Genomic DNA, 26,592 nt, shown 5'->3' on the forward strand with positions numbered 1-26,592 from the left:
AAAAACTAAAAACAAAAAAGAAAGGAGGTTTAATGTATAATTAACATAAATATTGTACAAATAATTTGATTAAATTAGAAACATATTATATAAAATAAATTTATAAATGCTATGCAAAATACAAATGATTTAAAATAAATGGTAAAGAATAACAATATAATTTACTAAAAAGTATGTTTTATTAATTTTTCTATTTATAATGTTCGAATAAATTCATTATATTGCGTTTATTTATTTACAAATACGTAATGCATTGAATATATATTTTACAGGTACATCTTAACAAAACAATATAAATATATAAAAAAAATAACATTTTATTAAAAATTCTTTTAACGGAAAAAACATATTTTTTCTAAATAATTTTTTTTTTGTAACAGATAAAATGAGGATTATATTTATAAAAATATCATATTCGTAAAAATTTATTGTAATAATCTTATATACAATTTTATATTGTTCTTACTAAAAAGTCTTAACCTGCAAGTTAATAATTTTAAAATTAAAAGATAGAAAATTTTTCCTAAAATTAAAACGCCATTTTTAAATTACAAAAATTAACGTTATTCTATATTTATTGATTTAACGTATATATTATTATCGTAACAACAATTATTAATTTTTTTATTTAGTTTCTTTTAAGTTATTGCTCAATTTTATTGCCTCAATTTTTTACTCTCATTTAGTTTTTCTTTATGTAATACAATTTAACCCATTTTAAAAATATGTAATAATTCCCATATATATAAATTATAAAATGAATTGTGAAAAATAAGGATATTACCAAATAACATCCTCTTAAGAAATTATTTTAAAATAGTATTTTTCCGTTTTAAAAATATTGATATATTCTAAACATTTTTCTGAGTTTTCTTAAAAAAAAATTTTTTATTTTTCTAAATTATTTATACCTTTCCTAAGTTAAAAACTCATACATCAATACTATAACTTCCTTGTAAAATAATTATTTTTTTCCTTATTAAGTATATGTATAATAGATGAATATTTTTGTAATATATATATTACATAATAAAGTTAGCGTATTTATCATATAATGTCCATTATACATTTAACATATAATAAAATTAATATTTAATACATATAAATAAAAAAAGTTAAATATATAATAATATAAAATTTAAAAATATAATTTTCATCCTTGCACTAGATATTTAATATAGTATCTATAAAAAATATGATATCATTTAAATGTTCAATAATTATCGAATTTAATGCATTGTTTATATTGTTTCATCACAAATCATATAGAGAAGCACACTTTTTTTCCTCTATACAAAAAAAAAATATTTGAAATGTTTACTCTTTTATAATTTTACATAAAAATTATGTGTTCCACTAGGTCAAAAAATTTCATACTTCAAATAATAAATGCATTGATGGCATACACCCTTAAATATATAAACTTTTATATACTAATCATATAGCTGGATGTCTTAAACAGAAAAAATATAATATTTTTATGCAAGCATAAAATTTTTAAAATTAATAAGGCACACATAAAAATTATATTATTAGGTGCATAATTCTACCATACTTAAGATTTGTTAATATTTTAAGTGAATATGTTCAATAATAGTGAAATAGATTTTTATAGTATTTTTATATAGAACAGCGATATATACCAGCAGAACTATCTCCCCTTACTGCTGGTTAAGAATTTATCTCTTAATTTCCAATAATTATACTAACATTTTATCCAATAATTTTCATATTTTTTTCTCTTTCTTAACATTATAAATTATACCAACTAAAAGTGAGAATACCATTCTTCAATCTTTCCAAACTATTACGACAATAAATTATTATTTTGATAGGATATTATTTATATATATATAGTTTTTAATAATACAATTTTACTCCATTAGGACTTTCCTAATGTCTTTATTAAGAATAAATAAAAATATGTTGAAATGTGTAAATGAACAAAATGAACAAATACCAACATATAGTTTCTAAAATAACTGTATATATTCGGCTACATTCAGACATAACATATCATATAGTACAAAATTATAACTTCAAAAAGTTCAATAATAATAATCATTGTACATATATAATAAAGTCTTAAACAAATTATTTGAAATGCATTAAAAAAGAAAATACAAAAAAAAAAGTGCCAGGAACTTTTTTTAATTATAATATTGCAAACCTAATCGTATATAAATGACTGTGATTCTAACAGAACCATAAAAAATTCTTATATAAAGGAACGCATGAAGTATTTTAATAAGGTAATGAGAAAATATGAAATTAAAGGATAAATATTCTATGGAAATTTATATGTTATAAAGAAGATATAAAGAAAATATAAAACTGCTTTAATATTATTTGCATAATTAATATTAACATTATTTTGCAAGGATTATTTCGGACATATATAATTTATTATAAAAAATAATACCTATTATACATTATGAGAACTACTAAAAAAATCAATTTGTATAAAATTATCACTAGGTATACTGCAAAAATAAAGTTTTCATTATATATTCTAAAAAATTGTTACAATAAAGATATTACATATATTAATGTAGTTTTCTTACATTAATAATGTTTTCTATTCTATGATAAATAAATTGTCAGAAATACAATGAATTATGGAATTCAATTATTTGAAATATCAGTGCTAGAACAATGGAATTTGATGCTAAATAGATTATACAGAGAACATTAGTGCATAATCCAATACGTGAAAATTATATTAATTTTAACGCATTTGTAATATCACATATTTCACATTAAGATAATATTGATACATATATTATATATCATTATGCATATAATTACGTATAAAAATAATTTTTTTCTATTTATATTCTTTACATAACAGATTAAAATTGTTTAACTGAAATTTCTAATATAAAGAAATTTTTTCTCTTTTTTTGGTGCATACAAGATGGAATTAGAGAAGGGGCAATTAATAAAGTTTATTAAAATATTTTTACTCATCTTAATAAAAAATGAAGTATAATAATGCTAATTATAATTATAATAATAATTATTGTTCATTAGTTATAAAATAATGCAACATGATATAATACTCTATTTCTTTATTATACTATGAAATCAAAGAAAATAAATAATATACATAACGCAGTTATTTTTATTAACTAAGATACATTAATATAATCTATAGAAAACATATATTTATGTTAAAAGTTTTTCAATTCAGGAGGACACTATATTTTATATTTTAAAAAAAATATATTAGTTGAAAGTAAAAAATAAAAAAATTATTATAATAAAAGAAATATATATTTTTAATATTAGTACCAAAATATTACTTGCATAGTTAATTCTTATTCATTATGTTTTATAATGAGCAAGTAGTGTCTTATTATACTTGCAATATAAGAAAATACATATATAAAGGATACAAATCCATATATTAATATAACATATAAAAAAATAATAGAATGAATTTTTCTTTAGGAAAAAAAATTAATCATCATGCATTACAATAAAATAAATCTTTTTTATGATTATTTTCATGTTATATTTATTATTTAGTTTTATTTATTACATATATTATATTTTTTATATAATCATTTGTAAATAAAAATGTTCCCAAAATAAAAATATATTTTGAATTTAGAATTAGTATTTTATTCTGTTAAGTAAAATTTTCAAATAATAATTCTTAATTATTATTATAATTTCTTGCATTCATAATTTTCTAGGTTGCACTCATTTATATGAAAAATAAAACTTTTTTTTCTTTTTTTACCTTTGGAAACAAATTTTAGATCATTTCTCTTTGGACATTTGTTATGTAAAACTTAATGAAAGTAATGACGTACATTATTAAATATGTCTTTTTTGTGTACTATATCTTCACATAGAAATAGTGACCGTAACAATGTCTATATTCATTACGGAAAAGTTGAGAGAAATTTCTATGCATTATACAAACTTGAACATAATAATTATTTTATCAAAACTGTTATAAACACTATATTTTGTTTTAATGATCAAAAAATAAATAATGTGCTATTAGCTTTTGATATATTAAAGAAAAATTGGGTTAACATTAATGAGAAACATAAGAAAAATATTATATGTAATATTTATATAATTTATCCAATTGATTTTCAGTACATTAGTGTTATGTGTTAAGTGGAACATATAGAAAAGATGGAACCAAAAAATTCAGATTAAACAAAATATATAAATTAACAAATTAATATTTTAATTACACAATACAGAAAGTAAAAATAAAATAATAAATAACTTCATTTAAATATATCTACAGAATAAATGAATGTTAAGAAAATATTTTTTTCATAGTATAAAAGAAGTAATTATGTAATATATTTATTTTTAAGTTAATGAAATTATATCATCTGAAAAAATAACATTTTATACATTAATAGTAGTTTTTTTAGTAAAAAAAGAATATGAAGTTAATTTATTTTTAGTTAAAACAATTCAGCTCTTAGATTACCGTTTATCATAAATAATATCGTTCTAATTAAAATGTAATAAACTACTATAAACATCCACTAAACATATTCACATTAAAGGGGGAATTACCAAACTTCATAATCATATATGTTTATATACTTACGTATATATTGAAAAACACATGAAAAAACCCAAAAAAATGGAATAAATTATTAAATTATTTAAAAAACTAGACAATATATGACTTTCCTATTATAATTTAAACACAGATCTCTATTAGTTTTTCTACATATATAAATAAAAAACATTTATGATTAAAAAATGTATATTTTCTAGTAGAATATATAAAAAAATAATTACGTAAAAAAAAAAAAGAGGAATTATCTATTTACATTAATGCAAATAAAAACAATAATAGAACCTCTTTGTATAAAATATGAAGAGAAAACAATTCCTGTATCACATACATAATACAAATTTGTGCACATATGTAATTTTAAATATATAAAAATAATATGTTCATTAAAATTAAAGCACTATATTAAGAAATTTAAAAGTAACATTCCTTTATATGATTCCAATTCGTATTAAGAAAATTATTTATACTTTTTTTATTTTTTATTATTACAAATAATACTATGTTTCCATAATTTGTAGGAAATATAAAAAAATATGAGAAGAAACATTGGAATTAAAATATAAATGATCGGAAGAACAAAACCTGAAATGGATTTGACATTATCATTTATGAATGGTAAAACTATTTTGATAATAAGACATGTCATAATTGGATTAAGGATCAAAAAAAATCTTAGAAACATTTCTTTATATGTAACTTTAAAATTCTCAGATCTATTATATGAAGAAATAAATGCCTTTATTACCTCTATCTCGAATAATGCATCTAATTTCTTTAAAGTTTCAAATATGAACGATAATATATTTTTTTTTGTTGGCATATTTTTTTTCTTTTGGAACGATTTTTCTTTTAATTTTCCATATTCTCTTTCTTTGTGATCGCACACTATTAATGAAATAGATGGTTTTTTATATTTTTTATGAAGTTTTTATTTTGAAGGTAAGACTATATTTCTGTGATTTTTATCTCTTTTTCCATATAACAATCTTTTTACCCTTATATCTAATAAGTTATTCTGGTTGATTCTCATATTCCATGTTTTATCTGAAGAAGCTGACTAAAAATTATGGTAAATATATATTATTTAAAAAATTATCTGCATTTCCATTTAAATAAAATATTCATTTTATTATGAAGAAGTAATATTAAAAAAAAGTATAAAAATTATTGAATATAATAATTACGTACTTTATACGAATAGTGGCATATCCACATTAAAAAGAAAAATAAGAAAATTTTAGAGAAAAGTAATTTATTTTTATGTAACATTGCATGGAATTTATTTATGAATGCTAAATCTTTTGTAATAATAGAGTTTTTAGCAATATCTTTTTTTCGATAATATTCAAAGGAATATATATTATAATTTTTCTTTACTGTTTTCTGTCATTTAAAATTTTTAGCTTTCTTTAGTTAATGGTAAATATATCACATAATAAAATGTAAGTAAAAAAAATGTTATATTAAACAAAAATATTAAAATAATTTTTTTTATCTAAAATTATTATTATTTAATATTATATCTATATAATACGTTTAAAGAAAAAATTAAAAGATATATAATTACAATAAAATAATTGCAACCATATAATCATTAAAAAACATGTTTCAAAAATTTTATTTTTCATTTACATATTTTATATGAATATTAATAAAATATTTTATTAATATGTTGTTATGATAAATCATAAATGCAAAAAAATTGCATGATGTAATATAAATATGTTAGTTTCCAAGCAAATATTATTTTAAAGTTATATGCTACCATTAAGTTAATGAAAAATATTTCGAAGTTAAATTCTTGTTAAAATTTTTTTTCTAATAATTTGCAATAAATATAATGTAATTAGAACAAAAAAATAATATAAATATATATATGATTAATGAATTAATATAATTTTTAATGTATTATATAATATGTTATCGTCTTATGTATTTTAAGAAAAAATTATTAATAGATAACTAGAAATAATACATATATTATTATAAAAGTTATTGCTTTCGATGTTATATAAGATTAATTAAAGTTTTATTTTTTTAAATAATATAAAACAGAATTTTCTTATGTAATGATGGCATAAATTACTTTTAATATTAATTCAAAAATTTAAATAATACAACAGTTTAAAAAATAATATTAATCAAATTTTGAGGATAAAATAGTTTTTTTCTAATATACTTAAGATAAAAATAGAAAATATGATTCAAAAAAATAAAAATAAAAATAAAAAACTCTATACAGTTAAAAATGTTATAAATATTACATATAGATAATTAATTAAGGTTTTAATGATTCCTTAAGATGATATTGTTATGGACTTCACATTACATAATAAGAAAATACATATATCAAAATATAAAAATAGTTTCAATAAAATACAATAAAGAACCGAAATGAAAAATATAAAATAAAAAAAAATTAATCACCAACATTTGAAGTAAAATATTGTTCAAGTTATATGCAAGTTTTTAAATAAAGTATTAAAATTAAAATAGTTTTTAAGTATTTTTTTCATATAATATGGCACTATATTTGTTGAAACAGTATAAATATATTTTCTATTTATTAAATATATATGTTATGTAAAAAATCGATAATTAATAAGTTATTTTTGCTTTTTATATATAACTGCGTTTTTCAAAAATCATAGATTACTATATTTAATTATTTTCTACTTTTATATATATATTTACATATATTTTTGAAAAAAAATATTTTTATATTTTTTATGAGTCAAACAATATATGCAGAAAAATTTCCCTTATATTATTATTTATAACTATTATGCATTTAATAAACATTATAATAATATTCACATAATTTTACCGTATAAAAAAATTTAGCATAAAATATAAGAAAAAATATATAAAAAATTAATGGATGTATTATTTATGTGTGATACTGAATAACAAATACATTTACATTATGTCTATTTAAAAATTTAAAAATATTTTCTAACTTCCTTATAAATAGTCATTATATTCATATATGAATAATTATTATTTTTAAAGAATATTAAAATGTATTAGTATGTAAATACTTTTCTCATGAATTTTTCTAATTTTAATATGGTTAATTAATAAAAATGCAATTATATTTATAACTGTTTATAATATATATTATCAGTTTGCTTTTTATTCTACAATTACTAAAAAATTAGTCTCAACTTAAATTGTAATTTAAAAGCTATAAACTTGGGTTTAATGTTATAGTTTGTTAATGTTACTAAAATGAAGTTTTAGAATATTACGTAATTCATGAAAATTACATATAAAATATGAATTGATATAATAAGTTACATGACAAAGGTTACATAACTGGAATTAATTATAATACTGTAGTTCATTTTTTATTGATAATAAAATGTTTGTATAACTTCTAAAATTAGTTAATAAAAATTTTGAGAGAAATTACAATTAAGTTTTTTCTAATTTAATGTATAATAAAAATAATTATTATATAAAGTAGTTTAAGAATATTTCTTCTGTCTTCACATACAATTATATTACTTAAAAGAAAAAAAGAAATAAAACAAAATGAAATGAAAGATATAACATTATTAATATGTTCCATAGCATTAAAAACAACTCACTAGAAGAATAAAAATAAAAAAAAAACTAGAAAAATTCAATATAACGACTGTTACGTCTTTAATTTTTGAATATCTATACAACATTAATAATATATTTCGGCAAAAAAAAGAATATTTTATATATAAAAGAATATTCTAATGTCTCATTTATATATCTGCGAATAATAAAACTATTGTATATATATTTATATTTATTTAATTATGAAAATTAAGGCCATATCATTTTTTATAATTGAAATTTAGAATTCATTTAACACCAATGATACTGTTTCTTAAGTACATAAATAAATTTACTATTATTCATTTTATATAACATACATAGGTGTAGGAAACAACATATCTACATATGAAATATGAAAACGGAAAATACAGAAGACTTATCATTTTTTTTTTTTTTTTTTCATATTTAAATAATATAAAATAACGAATATAAAAAACTATTATTAATTCTACGGTACATCTACATTAAAATTTTTTTAAATTATGTATATTATTATCATATTTCATATTAATCAAAGAATAAATATATTATGTTTGTTAATTTGAAAATTAATTCAACAACAAATTTATTAAACATTGTATTAAATTATACAAATTTAAGAGTGCTCTTTCATATATAGTGTAACTTTATATCTTAATATTAAAATAAAATAAAATGTCAAAAAATGTAAGAATTTTTTTTTTCTATATTATGCATTAAAAATAAGCATACTATTAAACGTAGTATTATTAATTACTCTTATAATAAAAAAGAATATTAATCTGTTACAAGATTTCAATATTAAATTAAATAACGGAATCTCAGACAAATTATTTATTTAAGAACAAAACGTACATAAATGAACAAATGATTTAACATATATATGTCGTTATAAGAATTGTTATTTAGGGCCTTAATTCTCCCTTTAATATTATTATTTAGAGATTCTAATTGCCAATGTTATTCTAAGTATAAAGCTAACTTATAAATACATAAATATAAATATACTTTATAATTATAAGTTATAAATTCAATATATATTTATATTTTTATTTAAAAAATAATTTAATTAAAAAATAATAAAAAAAAGTATTGCTTAAAATTTCATGAATTAATATGGTAATACTTAATATAAAATAGTTCAATTTTATAAATGCATATATTAAAACTTGCTGTTTTTATTAAAATAAGCTCTAATAATATATTCTTCTAGAAATAGAAAAAATTATATATAATCGGTATATTTTTAAAATAATTACATTTACGTCTTTGTATTTCAAACCTATTTTTCTCTTCTGAATTACTCATTAATATATACTCTTCTTTTTATTTCTTTCCTTTAGGTATGACATCATTTAAGAAATTTATTTCAATGATATCCTTTAATTTTATGTGAATATGGTTCTATTATATTTTGAGTGTATTATTTTGAATTTGCAGCAAGTATAATTCTATTATTTAATCTAATTTATCAATATTATTTTCTTTATATGTAGAACATACATCTGAATCATTGTCTTTTATCCAATCTTCTAGCTCCTGCGTAAAACAGTTCTGTCCTTTATAAGAACGAATTTCCTCATTAAGTTTATGCTCTAAAACGTAACTTTTTTCTTCAGTTCTTTCTTCTGCAATTTTCGATTTTCTATCTGAGTTTTCCATTGTAAATGATTCATTTATGGAATTATCAAAATATGATTCCCTATTATCTATACGCTCCTCTTTTATGCATTCCTCTAATATCATCATAAATACAAGTATACATAGTTTTTCTAGTAATTTTTTTTTAACATATTTATATAATTCTTCACAACTTTTGTTATGTTCCATTTCTTCTACATTTATTAGTGACACACTATTTTTAGTTTCTTCATTTTCATATTCATCTAATATATTATCAATTTCATCTGTTAATCCCATAAACCAGTACTGTTCCAGATAGTGCTCTACAATTTTACCCTTGTTTGATATCCACTGTCTCCATATATCTTTTTCTCCTAAAAATGAAAATTTTTGATTTTCGTTTGAAGATTTATTTTTTAATTCTTCCATTTTTTTTACCTTAGATTTTTCTTTTTTCCATTCATTTTTCAAATTATTAAACCAATCTTCTTTTTTAAATTTTTCAGAATGATTTCTGTGTCTTTCTATCCATTTATTCCACAGAATATTTTTTTCCTCATTATCAATGCTGCATTGAATATTTTCCATTTGATAATCATTTATCAAATTAGAATAGGATCTACGTTCCTCATTTTTGAATATTTCTAGACATATTGCTAAAAATTCTCCTTTGTTTAATTCCCATTCATCATTTCTGAATTCCTCGAGTACTTCCATATGTACTTCTATAATAGTTTTAGATCTTTCTTTTTTTCTCTTTAACATATTTGTATTTTTTATGGTGTTATGTTCATATATTTTTAATTTTTTTATTATTTCCTTATCATCACATATTGGCTGATCTAAATGACCATCTGATAAAAACTTATCTTTCTTGTCAGTATCTGAAAGTAGTAGTATTCTGAGAAATTTAACTTGTCTTCTTCTTATATATTTTTTTTTTTTGAACTTCCCCTTTAAAGCATACTACAATACAAAAGAAATATATTTAAAAATTAAATTATTACAATAATCAAATGTTTATAATATTTTTAATAATTTTATATTACTTTAATAAAAAAGGAAAGTACAATAATAATTAGAAATGATATTAAAAATGATGATACATATGGGTTATGTGAATTTGCTACTGGACCTGCATTAATTTTATGTATATATGCAATAATTTGTTTAGTTATCACAAAAATATAAAAGAAAACATCATTAATGTTACCTTGAATTTTAGAGTCTGCAGGATTATGAGGGGTTTTAGCAATTGATACTTCAGAAGCTGCTAGTATAGTTTTAATATGACTACCTGCTTCTAATTCTGGGCTACCTGGTAATTTTACTATAGAACTGCTTAACGTTTCCTGTGTAGATGAAGAATTTGTAACATCATCTGGTTTTTGAGTAATTGAATCGTGTGTATCTGTACCTAAATTATCTGAATTTACCATTGTGGTGCCTTCAATTGCTGCTTCTTGTTGAGCTATGTCTGAAGGTGGACCGTCTGGAGAATCAACAAGGGAACTATCAGGTGAACTATCAGATAGATGTTTCACTTGATGTGAAATTCCTTCTTGAGGTACAGGCAAAACTTCTGATTTAATTTGAACTAATTCTGGTTCTCTTAATATTTTTTCTTTAGGTGCAGGTTGACTAGTTTCCTCTGGTTTAATACATATGCATTCAGGAACTTTATTTAACATTCTAGTATTCAGTATGTTGCATTGTTTTGTAGGAAAATGCGATGATAAACTTTTATATATGCAACTTTTACTAATGAGATTTCTGGTATTCTGGAAATGTCCCTTCTTACTTGTAAACCAATCCTTATATTCCGTACAATGCTTTAAACAATCAGCATTACTATTACAATTATATGTTCTATTACCTCCTTCCTTGAAGGCACTTAGTTTTTGTTCATATACTTTAATTGTTTCACAGAAATCTAGTGCATCATATTTTAATTCTAAAAGATCTCTTTCATTCTGCTCGAAAATCATGGGACAACCACCATGTTCAGTAAGCTCATCAAATTTACTCTTAAAATAATTCCTAAGTACTGGGACCCACTGATTAGGATTCGTATATTTTGGAGGTTTATCCTTTAACTTAATTAGATAATCATTCAATTGTAAGCATTCTTTCTTAAATTCATTTTTATCTTTCTTTTCCTTTAATGAAGCTAGGCTAGATAAAATTTTTCTTTGAGCTTGAATAAATTCTGGTTTCCGAACGTATCGTAAGGCCCCATAACCCAGACCAGCGTAGTTCTATATTAAAAAAAATATTAGGAATTATGTAAGCATTAGTTTTTTGCGTCATTTATATTATAATTTTTGTTTATCATAAACAAATAATTTATCCACAAATTTATTCATATTAAAAGAATAATGAATATTACCGTGGTAGCACAATTTTCCATATTGACTCTACATTATTACTCCAGTTCGTTTTAAATAACAAACTGAAAAAAAGATACAAATATATATCTTTCTACTTATAAGTATCATAATTTTAAAATAACAAATATTAATATAAAATAGAAAAATTTGAGTTACGTAGGAATTTATATGTGAACTAAAAAATAATTTAATAGATTAATATTCATTTCATATAATTCTAGTATTTTTTTTACTCCAAATAAATGTATCAAATCTAAAGATATATTCTAATATTATATTTATTTTAAATCAAGTTCGAATAATTATTTTTATGTAAAATTTGTACGGAAGTTATTGGAAAAGCTAAATAACTAATATAAAAAAAATTATAAATAAGTAATATTAGCATGTGATATAAAAGTTATTGTGCAAAAATTATCATTAATATATGTATTGTATCTTCTTTTTCTTACCGCGTACACATATATACATATATTAATACTTGTATTAATATGATTTATTCATTTTGTTCTTTTCTTTTTGAATATAAATAATCTATAAAAAAATTTGTTATTAGAATGTCAGCACGTTCCCTTTTTCCTAAATTATATTTATTATTTATTTTTGATATAATGTATTATGGTGTTATTATTGTTATGATAATAGTTTTTTATATTTACTATAACATACTATAAAGAAAAATTAAGATTATATAAATTATACTATGTTGTTTCTACAGTTTTTGAAAGTATACAATTGAAATTTACGTGACTTTTAATATTATATATGCATATAAATTACCTACAAATGAATTATATACGGTATTTATTATTCCTCTGAATATTTTAAAATAGTATAATTTATTAGATATATAAGTTATAATGTATATGTATAATGCTACATATGAACATGATTTTTCTTGGACTAAACTTGAAAATTAAAATACATATTAAGATGCGTTAATTAGCGAAAATTACTCCTAGCACTTTATTGAAATATTGAAAATTATAAGGACATACTTATATAAAAATTAATTATATGGTTTTAAAAAAGTAAAATGAAGTATAAAAGTTTTTAGAAAGAATTATATTATCGTAATTCCGTTTAAGTGGAATAATATACAACATTAAATAATAAATAAAGTATTTAAACATTACAATTATTTTTTAATAGTTATTAGTAGATATGTTCCAATAAATAGATTAAGAAGATGTTATTCATTTTTTTTTTTTTTTTTTTTTGTATTTTTCTTTTATTGATAATAAATGATAATAATTTTTTATCAATATTAATAAATATTTATTTAGCATGCAAAAAAAAGATGGGGTATTATATTATAGCTTTCTAAGAGTTGAACTTGTAAAACCAATTACAACATAAATTAAAAATATTACAAACAACATAGATTACTCTACTATAATATAAATATATTATCACTAATTTTAATACTTGTTATGAAATATGTACATAAGAAATATAAATTGGTAAGAAAAAAAAAAATATATATATATATATATTAATTGAAAATTAATTTTTGTAAATAATTACTTCATATAACAAATTAAGCTATTATATATATGTTTAATAAATCTTATATCTTAAATAATTATAGGTTTCATCTATTTTTAAATTTTGAAATTAGTTATATATATTTTTTTTGTTCTTTATTATACTCTTTTTTTTTCATTTTAATCGTTTACATTCTATTAGTTTCCTTTTAAAAATAAATTGGTTAATAACTATATACTGGGGGAATAAACACAAAACTTTTTTATTATTTTTTAAGATATTATATATTTAAACTGTTATATTTGATTATGTTACTTACATATATGGTAAATATAATACATAAAGAATATAAAATAAATGGCTAATATATGGAAACACTAAAGAATATATTATTTTGTCAAATATCTGAAAGAATATTGGATGAACTACATGAAATTTGTTTTCAAATATTAGTATAACAATATTTCTTCTTTTTTTTTTATAATATTTTATAAATATATGAACATTTTATTTTTATTTTTTTTATTAATTTTTTATTGATTATTTTGTTTTAATATATTCTGTAAGTTAATTTATGGTGATTCACTTTATTCATAATATTTATTTAGAAGTAATACAAGATTAATAACATTTCATATGAGCCATTGATTATTTCCTCGAAGTACTTTGAATATATTATTTATTCGTTTATTTAAAAAATAATATTTACCATTAAAATAGATATGTTGAGTACGTACATTTTTGATATAAAGCACACTAATATAATATATATATATATATATAAAGGAGCACAACATATAGCTGAAAATTTATATAAAAACAATCCTATTTAACATTATTTATTTACTTTAGATAACGTAATTCTTTCTTACATAATATGTAATAATCGTTATATAAATTATTATAAAAGACCACTTATATAATTAAATTTACAATTCATATTATTTCATACGAGAATGCCCAATTGTGGATGAATTCTCAGAGTTCTTGTTATTTTAAATAATAATATATATTAAAATACAATAAAAAAAAATTATTTTATGATAATATATTTTCGTATTACATATATGCCTTTAGTTATACACGTAAATATAAAACAGAAATACACTATATATTGAATGAATATTTATAAGTAATTTCATTCAAATTACAATAAGTTATATTAATCCGTATTGTCTTAATATAAAATATGTAATATTAGCGTTGTTTTAATTAATATTATTTAATTCTATTAAAACAAATATCGTGGTTCTTTGTATAATATACTTAATATCAGGTTATATTGTTCTCTCACTTACCTTTTGAAATTATATCTCTATTATATATCGAATTTCTAATAATTTAATAATTACAGCACAAAAATTATTATATATGTATTAATATCACAATAATATATAACGTACGCTTATTATTACAAATTTTTAGTAAATTTAATAATAATACTTTTTATCCATTACATACGCTGTTCATATTGCGCATATTTAATTATTAAATCATTCTTTTTGGTACATGTCTATTTATACATATTATATTAATGAATCACCTATAAGAAATATTATGTACCCTAACTATATCATTGGAGAACAGTTAAATGGACTATAGGTATCCATTAAAAAAATTAATGTATTTTTATATTTTCTTTGTTTTAATTACTTATAATATTGAGTAGGTTATTTATCTTTTAATTTAATATATATATTATTTTTACCTTGTTAAAATATATCTCCTGTTTCTTTATATATGAACTTTTTACAGTTATCCTAGTATTGTACCTATATATATTACAAACTCAGTATATATATTAATAAAAATGTTTAGTAACACTTCTTTTTTGGTATTTTTCAAAATACCATTCAGTTAACTTATTCACTAATATAATTTTTATTAAAAAAAATATATTTTTTTGAACATTTTTAAATTATAATTGTGTACAATACGATAGGATATATAGTATCTGATATCAGCGGAATGTGTATTATAATATTCAGAACTATTTAGAGGTATATGTCCATTATGTTCATCTATATATTTCAATATATTTTTATTTTTTCCTATTCAAGATGATTTCAAAGACAGAGTGAATTAAATCATTGTTATAAAAATTACATATTTGTAAAAACAGCACTTTTACAACAATAACTTCTTGTTATAGATTAAAAGGTTGTAGAAGAGGATTTATATTACTAAGTGAAATAAACTGTAGTCTTCCTCAAAAAACAAATATGAAAAATATTGTAATAAATTTTATTGTAATTATTAAAAATAAAGAGATAAATTCATATCCAGTAACATGAGAAGAATTTTTCATGTAACTGTGATTATACTTGCGAAAATTTTACAGGAAATGGGATTTACATAGCATAAAAATTCTCATACACATAATAAAATTTAAGTATGGTACATTATTTCATTTAGTTATATCATTTTTATTAGTACTACAATTATATTAAAAATATTGCAAATACGTACAAAAATTATTGCCATATTGTACAACATATCATTTTATATGATTATTATATAATAAATATTACTTTTCAGAATACATGAAAATAAACTCTTCATTAATTTAAGTATTATAAATGTTCAGGAATATTGATACAAGTAATATATATTAGAAATATATAAAAAAAAAATTTTCTAGCAATATTTCTTTGTAGGAAAACAAAAGCATAGATATATTTAGGTTAATTATAAATGAAATCATAAAAATAGTACATTTTGTTTGTTAGAAATTAACCCCATGAATTAATATTCCATTTTTTTATTTATTGAAATATATAACTATTATAAATAACAGAAATATTTTGAAAATTGATATATAATATTATTTTATATATATATTGTTTTATTTGTATGTATCAAATAATAATAATAATATTATTCATTATAAAATAGACATGGAAAGCATGAATATTTATTTTTATATATACATGTCATTAGCTATACCATATGCTTATAGTGTATATAATTAGGAATTGAGAAATTATATACTTTACTAGTAAATTAAACTATTTTTTTATGATTTCTTAATTTAGATTAACAATATATAATTTAGAAAAATACAGATTTATTTTTTAAAAAAGTACTCTATAAAAGTGTTTACAATGCTTTTTTCTAAAAGTAAAAAGGTAATATATACATGTAAATATTTAACAAAATTTTATTATATAATGAACTCATTTTACGTATTTTTTTTAGTAAGTTATATGGGGATTATTATAAATTTTTAAAATGAATTGTATTATATGTAAATATTAACTGAGTTTAAAAAAAATGAAACTATGAAATTTCACAAAAACCTAAAAGAAACAAAATAATAGTTTTCATAAAAGTTTTTACTAAAACAATATATATATTAAAACAACAAAAATATAATAATGCTAATTTTTTTTTATATTATTTTTTTTTTTTTTTGTAATTTAACAATAGCATTATTAAATTAGCTATTTTTTTTCTAATTACTTCTACTATAATAATAATTTATGAATATCAATATAAAGCCTTATTTGAAAATATTACAATAATATTTTGCATATATATTATTATTATAATTATCATTCTCTGGTTTACAATACACAGTAACAAATATATAGGGAAATAATAAATAAAATTTTCTTAAAAGTATTTTAAATAAATTATTATTTATTTATATATTTAGATTTTTTTTATTATTGTATACCCCTAAAATATATTCCTAACACTATGTACTTTTAAGAGAATAAATAAATAATAATTTATTCATTCTAAAATTACTGAATCACAAAATTCAGTACATAATGTTGTTATACTTTCTCATTTGTCATTTAAATACTTTATCTTGTATTTCATTTCTAAATTTATTTCATTTGATAAATTTTTACATTAATGATTTTATATATAATATTTTTAGATCATTTATATCTATAATCTCTCTTTTTTATGTTATTTTTTACCCATATTAATATTTCTTCAAAAAATATATAATGAAATAAAATAAAATAAATATATGGATATAAAAAATTTTCACTTAGTAATACTGGCATAAATTAAACATTATTCAAAATTATAATCTTCAAAAATTATTGCAAAAAAAAAAAAATTAAATATCAGTACTTATTTAACTTTATACATATATTCAAAGAATAATTCTATATCTATTCTTTTTTTTTATGCATGCATTAGACTATAAAAGGATACATTACTTTAGGGAATAACTAAAGAATGCGTTGTGATTAACATAATACAAAAAATTGTATATGTTATATTTTTCTTCATTTATTATTCCTATTGTTTCATTCATGTATTAATTATTATTTTTTTAAAAATATTAAGTCCTTCCAATGTATGATGCTTATAATTTTTGAATTTTTAATGAAAAAACATCAGCAATATTAGATATGTTCTTAACGTATGAGTTAATGTATTACATGTATATTCTATACGTACTGTATAGTATATAAACTCCTTATATCCTTAAAGTATGAAATCACATATACCTTTCTTTTATTATTATGAAATGTATTAATAAAAAATATATTTAATTAGAGTACTGTACTAAATAATTTAATTATATATTTCTGAATATTTATTAATGAATCCAAATTATTTTATTTTAAAGAATGTTAAATTTATTTCTAAATAACATTAAGATAAAAATTATATAATGCATTCTTAAGAATATTTTTCTATTTCTACGTTGTAAAAAGTATCATAGTTATATAAATATAATTCTCATAGAAAAATGAAAAATAACTAAAGAAAAAAGAATAAATGAGTAATATGTTTTCCATTATTATCAAATGTATGTTATATTATTGTTAATATTTTCCTTAATATATTATAATATATAATATTCATATCATGAAACAAAAAATTACGTCGATCTCTCTCATTAATATTTTTCTTATTTTTTTCTGTTATGTTTGATATACCTTTTTAACAATGACATCGTAATAGAATATTACTAACGTATACTAGTGTTGTTAGTATTTTCAGTATTCTTTATTAATACCATATTTTATAATAAGATTAATTATATTTTTAAATAATGAATATTTACTTTGTTTTTTAGAGTACTATTAACAAATCTTTGCATGCAACCAACATTATGGTTAAAAAATTAAATACAAGATCTTATCGATTACTAGCAAAATGTAAACAACAAAGGAATCCATGTATTGTAAGTTTAAAAAAGGAGATACCAAGGAATGAAGTTAACAAAACAAATTATATATCTTATTCTGAAAAAAGCTCTACAGCATAGAATAAAAAGTCAAATGGAGGTTAATCAAGGAATCTGGCGTTGCTCAAAAAAGATATAAAAAATAATTCTTATATATTTGAAAAAGAAAAATGTTCCTTTATGGAAAAAAAAATATTCAAAGAACTTGATTTTATAGATTTTCCTAAAAAAAACAGCGCAATTAATAATAAGACTTTCAAAAAAGCAATACGTAAAAAATACGGATTACGAATTCCTACACCAATATTATTGTTCTTTTTGTTATTCGTATTAGTTATAGTAGATTTATCATTAGGTATTTCAATTCACAAGAGTTTTCCTATATCATTGGCGTTGTGGAATCCATTAGAAGTTTCGAAATTGGATTGGTTTAAGTCCATTTTTAATGGGTTGAAAGAATAGAACTGGTTCTCTAAACCTCCAATATGGAATATAAGTGAATCAATGACGCACGTTATCAATGCCAAAAAATTGTTAGGACGTTTTTGTGGTGTTCTAATATATTTCATACCTTTCGTTATATTAGGTGTCACATTTATATTAGAAATGGTATATTATCATAAAATAGTAAAAAAATTTGAAAAAAATAAATTTAGGCGAAAACAAAAACAAAAACTATGAAATATGATTTTTGCTATAAATAACTTATTTTTATGAAGTAAAAATTGTAATATATTTAATGATATCTTCGATAAACATATCTATAATTCCTTACGTCTTATAAATATACCAAAATATATATGATTTCCTTGATAAACAACAGTAAACATGTATGTTATTAGTTATTTTGCGAATTTGAACATTTTAAAGTTTTTTAATTTATATTATTAAGAATTTTAGATTGATTAAATAGTACGTTTCAATATGTACATTTTTATGTTTCAATATATTTTCGTGAAAAATATATGTATATGATTCAAAATGAATATATAATAGAAACATTTATCTAAATTTACTAAATTGTGCTAATTTCTAATTGATATAGAAACTATTTATTTTTGTTTTTTATTTTGTTCTTTTATAAAATGTTTATGTTTTGTTTATTTAGAAAATTAAACCATACTAAATTAGCAATAATTGTGTCTTGTTTAATAATTAATAAAAGGAAGCATATATATTTCTTTGCTTTTACATGTATATATTTAATTTATCTATTAAGGAAAATACTTACAAATTATTTCATAAAATATGTCCTATAATAAATGCGCCATACAAATCTTTTTAATGTGCTTTTAGTATTATTTTCATATTAAAAATTAAAATTTATAAATATATAATAGAATATATATTCATGCAATATTGTTTACTTATAACTGTTTACTTATTATGGATTTATTATATTTAGAAAAAAATTAATACTTAATTATATTCATTATCTTATTATTAAAATGAAATATTGAATGATCCTAATTTAGAATAAATTAAGTACATATATATATAAATGAAAATTAATTAATAAATAAACAAATTAAATATATTTTTTTATTTTTTATATTATTAAAATACAATATAAATTAAATATATGTAATAATAATTTTCATAGATATGTATATATTCTTTTCTTCACCTTTTCATAATAGTAAAATAGTAATTATGTGTTTATTTCCATGAAAAGCTAAATTATTATTAGCATTAATTAAAATAAATATATATTTTCTACTATTAAATATTAATATTTCCACTTTGCTTATTTATATACATTTTCTATTTTAATTTATATAAATATATTAAGGAAAGTTAATATTATTTTAATTTTTTATAAAAATGTATATAGTTTATGCTGAAATTCAATAATTTCTTTAGATTTATAATAAGAGTTTATTAAAAAAAAAGAAATTAAAAGAAAATCCCCTTATATTTACATATAATTTATAAGTAAATGACATTGTTCTATTTGTTACTTAAGCGTTAATAGTTTATAATTAAAAAATTATTCTATTTTTTTTTATACAGTGTTTAATAAAATAAATATAATGCATAAGTGTCCCCGCGCAACAGAATTGATAGTTATTTTCATTTCTTAAATTATATATCACATATAATATACAGAAAGTTGTAGTGTAACATCAATATATGTTTTATATATTACATTTATTTACATTTTAAAAAGATTAGTTTAGTCAGTACAAAAACTCATGCATTTTATTTTCTGCGTAAATGTATACGTATGAACTAATGAAGATAAGTCTGATACATACGAACAGTTATGCAGGGGAAGAATAAGAACATTTCTAATATGAATTTAATAAAAATATATATACATATATATTTTTTTTTTGTTTGTATTCAATATAATTATATTTTATTAAATATATTCTTATATGAAAATAATATATATTCATATGTATATATGTGGAATAATTCTACTACTCTAATTTTGCTTTTTGTTTTTTTTTATACTATATTAAGGTTTTTTTCAAATATATATAACTAAAAAAAAATTATAATAAAAATTAAGTAAATGTACATGACTAATTTTCATTTAGAATAATAGCATAAATAAAACTTAATTAAAAATTATTGTTTTCAAAAATTATTCTACAAAAGTAAAAAATTATCTTTTTTTTAACCTTAAATTATATATTTCCTCATATATTATGTAATAACAAATTAATGCAATTTTTTAAATATATTATAGTATATAAAAAATTATATGTAATTACGTAGTAACTAAATAATATGTTATAATTAATTTAATGAAATATGTTCCATTCTTCATTTATTACTATTATATTATTATAATTATTTATATTATTTTATAAGTTATAAGTTTTTCCAAAATATAATGTTTATTAAATTGAACTATTAATAGGATAATATTCTCAAAATTAGAAAGTATGGATTGAATATATATAACAATGTGTTACATATATATTCTATATATTCTATATTGTATATTAATTCAGTAGTTCCATATAAGAAATCACATATATTTCCCCTTAGATTATTATAAAAAGGATTAATAAAATAAACATTTAATTAGTGTACTACATTAAATAATTAAATTATAACTTTGAATAGTTATAAATATGTACATATTATTATTTTTAATGGAAGATACTACCTTTTTAAGTAACATTAATATAAAAATTATATAATATAATTTTTAAAATATTTTTCTTTGTATATGTAATGAAAAAACTATACAGTTATATATATTTTATTAAATGCTTACAAAAAAATTATAAAAAAAATATTTTAAAACAAATATAGCATCCTTTGTCATTAAAAGTATATTTTATTATTATTGATTTTTTTTTTTTTTTGAGTATATTAATATATTATTGATTTATAACATGGAACAAAAAATTAAGCCAAGCTCACTTATTAAAATTTCTGCGTTAATTTTTTTAACTTGGATATCTCATTTTAACAATGATATAGTATAATATTATTATTTAAGGATATTTGTATAGTTTATATTCTTAGTGTTTTATTTTTATAAATACTTATTTTTTAACATGATATAATATTTTTTATTATATTAAATAATAAATATTTAAATTTATATTTTTTTTTTAGATCACGTATAACAAACTCTCGAATGAAAGCTATAGCATTAGTAAAAAAATAGGTTTACTAAGTTATCGTTTACTAGCAAAATACAAACAACATAAGAATTCATATTATACAGAACTAAGAGATGATATACCAAACAATAGAGATTGCAAAATTAAAGATATATCCAATTACGAAAAGGAGCCAAAAAAAAAAACAGACAATCTATTCAAAGCTCATTAAACAAGGCACAATACTACACAGAAGTTATGGATTATAATAATGGGATGTTTGATGGTAAACATTTCCATTTTGAAAAAAAATTGATCAAAAAAAAACATTATGACGATTTCTTGGAAAAGAATAGGAGAATTTGTAACATGGCTTTAAAAAAAATAAAATTTAGAAGTTATGGATTTGGAGTTACTACATTTTTCCTTTTTTTCGTGTTAGGAATAGGAATACCCATATTAAAAGGTCTAGAATCAGTAAAGGATCTTTTAAAGGTAAAACCAATTGATCAAGTTTGTAATCTTATAAAGAAAATACCTGGTCTAACAAACTTAGAAGATAAATATATTTATTTAATATTTTTTGGCGTGCTTATTATTATATTAACAATCATACTTCTAATAGCGATTCCTAAAATATTAAGCAATAATGAGAAATATAAAAAAATTAAGTTGATATCTCAATTAAATGAATAATAATAATATTTATTTTTATCAAACATATACATATAAATTTATATTTTGAAGATCTTTTATGATGCATTATTAATAAACATATCTATACGAGATATAATTTTGTGAATGCACATGTTTATGCTTAGTCTTTTCATTACACAACTGAAAAAAATTATATTTTCTTTTTTTCTGAGAATATGAAAGTTTTATTGTTTTAAAATGTGTATTTCAAAGCATTATTTAAGCTTAAATATGTATATATGGTATAATATATATTTTTCTGTATTTATATAGATACTTAAGTATTATATATATTTGTTCATTTAAATGAATATTTGATAGCACAATTCATATAAATTTATTGAAATGTAGTGCATTATACTTGAGCTAAAACATTCTCCTTTCTATTTTGTACCTTTTTATAGTCTAAAAACATTATTTGTTCTGGTAATTATAAAAACATTTTTTTATATATAAATTAAAAATTAATGTGTCTTCTTTTGTGGTTAACTATAGAAAACAAATGTATGCCTTTGCATTGATATTTACATATAAATAAATATATATATATATATAATTTAAGTTTTAATGGATAAAATAATTTTTATGAAAAATATTCAAGAGAAAATATTTACTGTAAAAATATTTTCAATATAGTTATAATTTATTATTGATTTTTTTAACTTGGCCTAAATATGTGAAGTCATATATAATAAAACAGTATCTTCATAATATATAAATTATTCATAATTATTTAATAATATAGAAACTTTAAATCATTACAACTCTGTGATACTTTAAAAATAATTATTATGTTATTATTATACTTAATTGTAGTTATTATTCAACTCTACAGAAATTAATTAAATATATATTAAATTTTAAATTTATAAATAAATATATTTTATGTTCTTATTATTTTCTAAGTCATGCAGTAACTAGATTAAATAATAAAATTTAACAATATAATAATAAATAGTATAAAAAATTAATTTTTTTTTTCTCACTTAACTGTAAATTTCTAAAAAAAATTATATCTTTGTAAATATGTACATAATCATTATAAGTCATTAAAACAAAAATGTATTTTCTATAGTTTCTTCAACATACATAGGTCTTTATTTATATTGCTGAGCTATACTTTATGCTTGCTTATAAGTATATTAAGTGGAGAATTAGGAATATTATTTTAGAGCTATATAAAAGTACGTACAGTTTATATCTATCTTACTAATCCATTTATATTTATAAAACTCAAGTTTTAATTAAAATAAAAGTAAAAAAATAAGAAAAAAAGAATTTTATTTTGTATGCGTAATTCACAAACAAATTTTTAGCATTGTGGTTTAGGAATAAGGAATCAGGAAATTCCTAAATATTAGACAAAACTTTTAAGTGTAATTTTTTTATTTTTTGTAGAAATTGTATCTACGGGGTTATTAATTTATAATTTCATTATTTGTTGAAATAAATAAGAAGATATATTATTCATTATTACCAATTTTCAATGTTTAAATCAATTATATTTTATATAAATTGCATGAATATTTCTTTTATAATAAATTGATAAGTAAAAAGAATAATCATTTTTATTATTTTAATGAGAGTTAAAATATTTAGTTAAGTTTACTTTGTATTCATATATTTTATAGAACAAGGGCATTTGATTTTTATTTCTTATTACATTAATACTACTTACAAAACTTACATACTTTAATTAAAAAAAAAGGAAATAATACAACTTGTGTAATTTAAAAACTTTTCGTTTGAAAATAACTTATGAGTCCATCTTAACTAAAAGTTACAATTTTCAAATATTACTATACCAAATAAAAAATTGTAATTTATATATTTTTAAAATATAATTTTATAAATACTGTAGCACGCTACATATTACATTTTAAGAAAAATATTATAGAATATTAAGCAATGAAATTGTTATTTTTAATATAACACAAATTTTTATAGAAAATATGGATTTTTCCATATATCATTAATATTATTATATTATTATTATTATAATTAACTATTTATTAAAAATAACCATTTTCTCCAAAATGAGGTGCTTATAAAACTAAAACAGTTAATGTGAAAACATCATTTAACTTCGAACTTATTTTCTTAATATAGTGAAAAATGTATTATCTATATTATTTACTTTCCATATTCCATAAAATATCAATATTTCGAAATGTTATAAAATAATATATATGTTTTTTTATTTTTAAAAGTGTTTATAAAATTAATTAATTAGTCTAATATTATACTAATTTATTTACATATTTTTAATACTTAATAATGAATAAATATTTTATAATTATAATGAAGTTATATTTTTATAAATAAAATTAAGATAAATAAATTTTAATAAATTTTTAAAGTAACTTCTCATTGTCCTCGTAAAAGATATTATATATATTTAATTAAGTTTCGACTAAATCATAAAAAATAATAAAAAAAAAAATAACAAAAATAATCACTCTACACTTTTTAATTTAAAAGATATGATATTATTCCTAATTTATTTTTTTGTTTTTTGTATTACAGTATTAATAATCTATATAATGAAACAAAAAATTAACTTCTCTGTTTTAATAAAATTGCTACATTTATCCTTTTCTTATGAATGTTCCAATTTTTCAATGATATGATAAAAAAAGTTTACTAATGTAAAATTTTGTTATTAATATTATTTACTGTTTTATTTTTACTAATACCTTTTTCATCATCAGATTAACGAGCTTTTTAAATGTCAATATTTACACTATTTTTAAGTATATGTTTAATAAATCCATGGATGTAAATATCATCATTGTTGAAAAATTAAAAAAAACATCTATAGATTACTAGCAAAATGCAAACAAGATAAGGGTTTATGTATTATAAATTTAATAGAACACATACCAAATAACGAAATTGACAAAAAAAAATTATATAACTAATTATGAAAAAAGCTCTACGGAAAAAAATAAACAATCAGAAGGAGGTTCATCAAGGTGTCCAATATGGCACAAACAAGCTAAGAAAAATAATTCTTGTATAATTGAAAAAAAAAATGTTTCTATATTAAAAAAAAATATCCAAAGAACTATATTTTGAAGATTTTCTTAAAAATAACATGACAATTAATAATAGAACATACCAAAAAGTAATACGTAAAAAATATGGATTATGCATTGTTTTACCCGCATAAAAGTTCTTGTTTTTGCTAATATTACTCATATTAAAATATTCATTAGTTATTTCAATTAAAAATCCTTTGCTTATATCATTAGTTAAGTTGGTCCCTTATGACATTTTGGCGTCAGAATAATTTTCGTCCATTTTTTCTAGGGTAAAATATCAAAAATGTCCTTGGGAGTCTCCATTATTGGACACATCTACACAAGTGGCACATAATATAAAGGAAACTGTATTATTTGGGCATTTAATTGATGTTCCATTATATATCCTATCATTTCTTATATTAGTTGTCACATTTATATTTGCAATTTTTTACTACCAAAAAAAGTTATAAAATTGGAAAAAATTAAATTCAGAAAAAGGTAA

General features: G+C 18.8%; 1 protein-coding gene and 4 pseudogenes across 1 annotated transcript, besides 4 other annotated features; 3 read left to right on the plus strand and 2 right to left on the minus strand.

Moving 5' to 3' along the window:
* Nucleotides 1-5,036: 5,036 nt before the first annotated feature.
* PmUG01_08016200 lies at nucleotides 5,037-5,838 on the minus strand (annotated as a pseudogene).
* Nucleotides 5,037-5,838: a sequence feature (Plasmodium exported protein, unknown function, pseudogene).
* A 3,757-nt stretch (nucleotides 5,839-9,595) lies between these two features.
* PmUG01_08016300 (STP1 protein) lies at nucleotides 9,596-12,170 on the minus strand (the record flags this gene model as incomplete). Its single annotated transcript, XM_029004320.1, has 3 exons — nucleotides 9,596-10,726; nucleotides 10,867-12,018; nucleotides 12,150-12,170. The coding sequence occupies 3 exons, from the start codon at nucleotides 12,168-12,170 to the stop codon at nucleotides 9,596-9,598; spliced, it is 2,304 nt and encodes a 767-aa protein (XP_028861021.1).
* Nucleotides 12,171-18,477: 6,307 nt separating this feature from the next.
* PmUG01_08016400 lies at nucleotides 18,478-19,480 on the plus strand (annotated as a pseudogene).
* Nucleotides 18,478-19,480: a sequence feature (fam-l protein, pseudogene).
* A 2,675-nt stretch (nucleotides 19,481-22,155) lies between these two features.
* On the plus strand, nucleotides 22,156-23,064 carry PmUG01_08016500 (annotated as a pseudogene).
* Nucleotides 22,156-23,064: a sequence feature (fam-m protein, pseudogene).
* Nucleotides 23,065-25,862: 2,798 nt separating this feature from the next.
* On the plus strand, nucleotides 25,863-26,592 carry PmUG01_08016600 (annotated as a pseudogene).
* Nucleotides 25,863-26,592: a sequence feature (fam-l protein, pseudogene).

The sequence above is a fragment of the Plasmodium malariae genome (assembly GCF_900090045.1).
Source record: "Plasmodium malariae genome assembly, chromosome: 8".
Classification (NCBI taxonomy): Eukaryota; Apicomplexa; class Aconoidasida; order Haemosporida; family Plasmodiidae; genus Plasmodium; species Plasmodium malariae.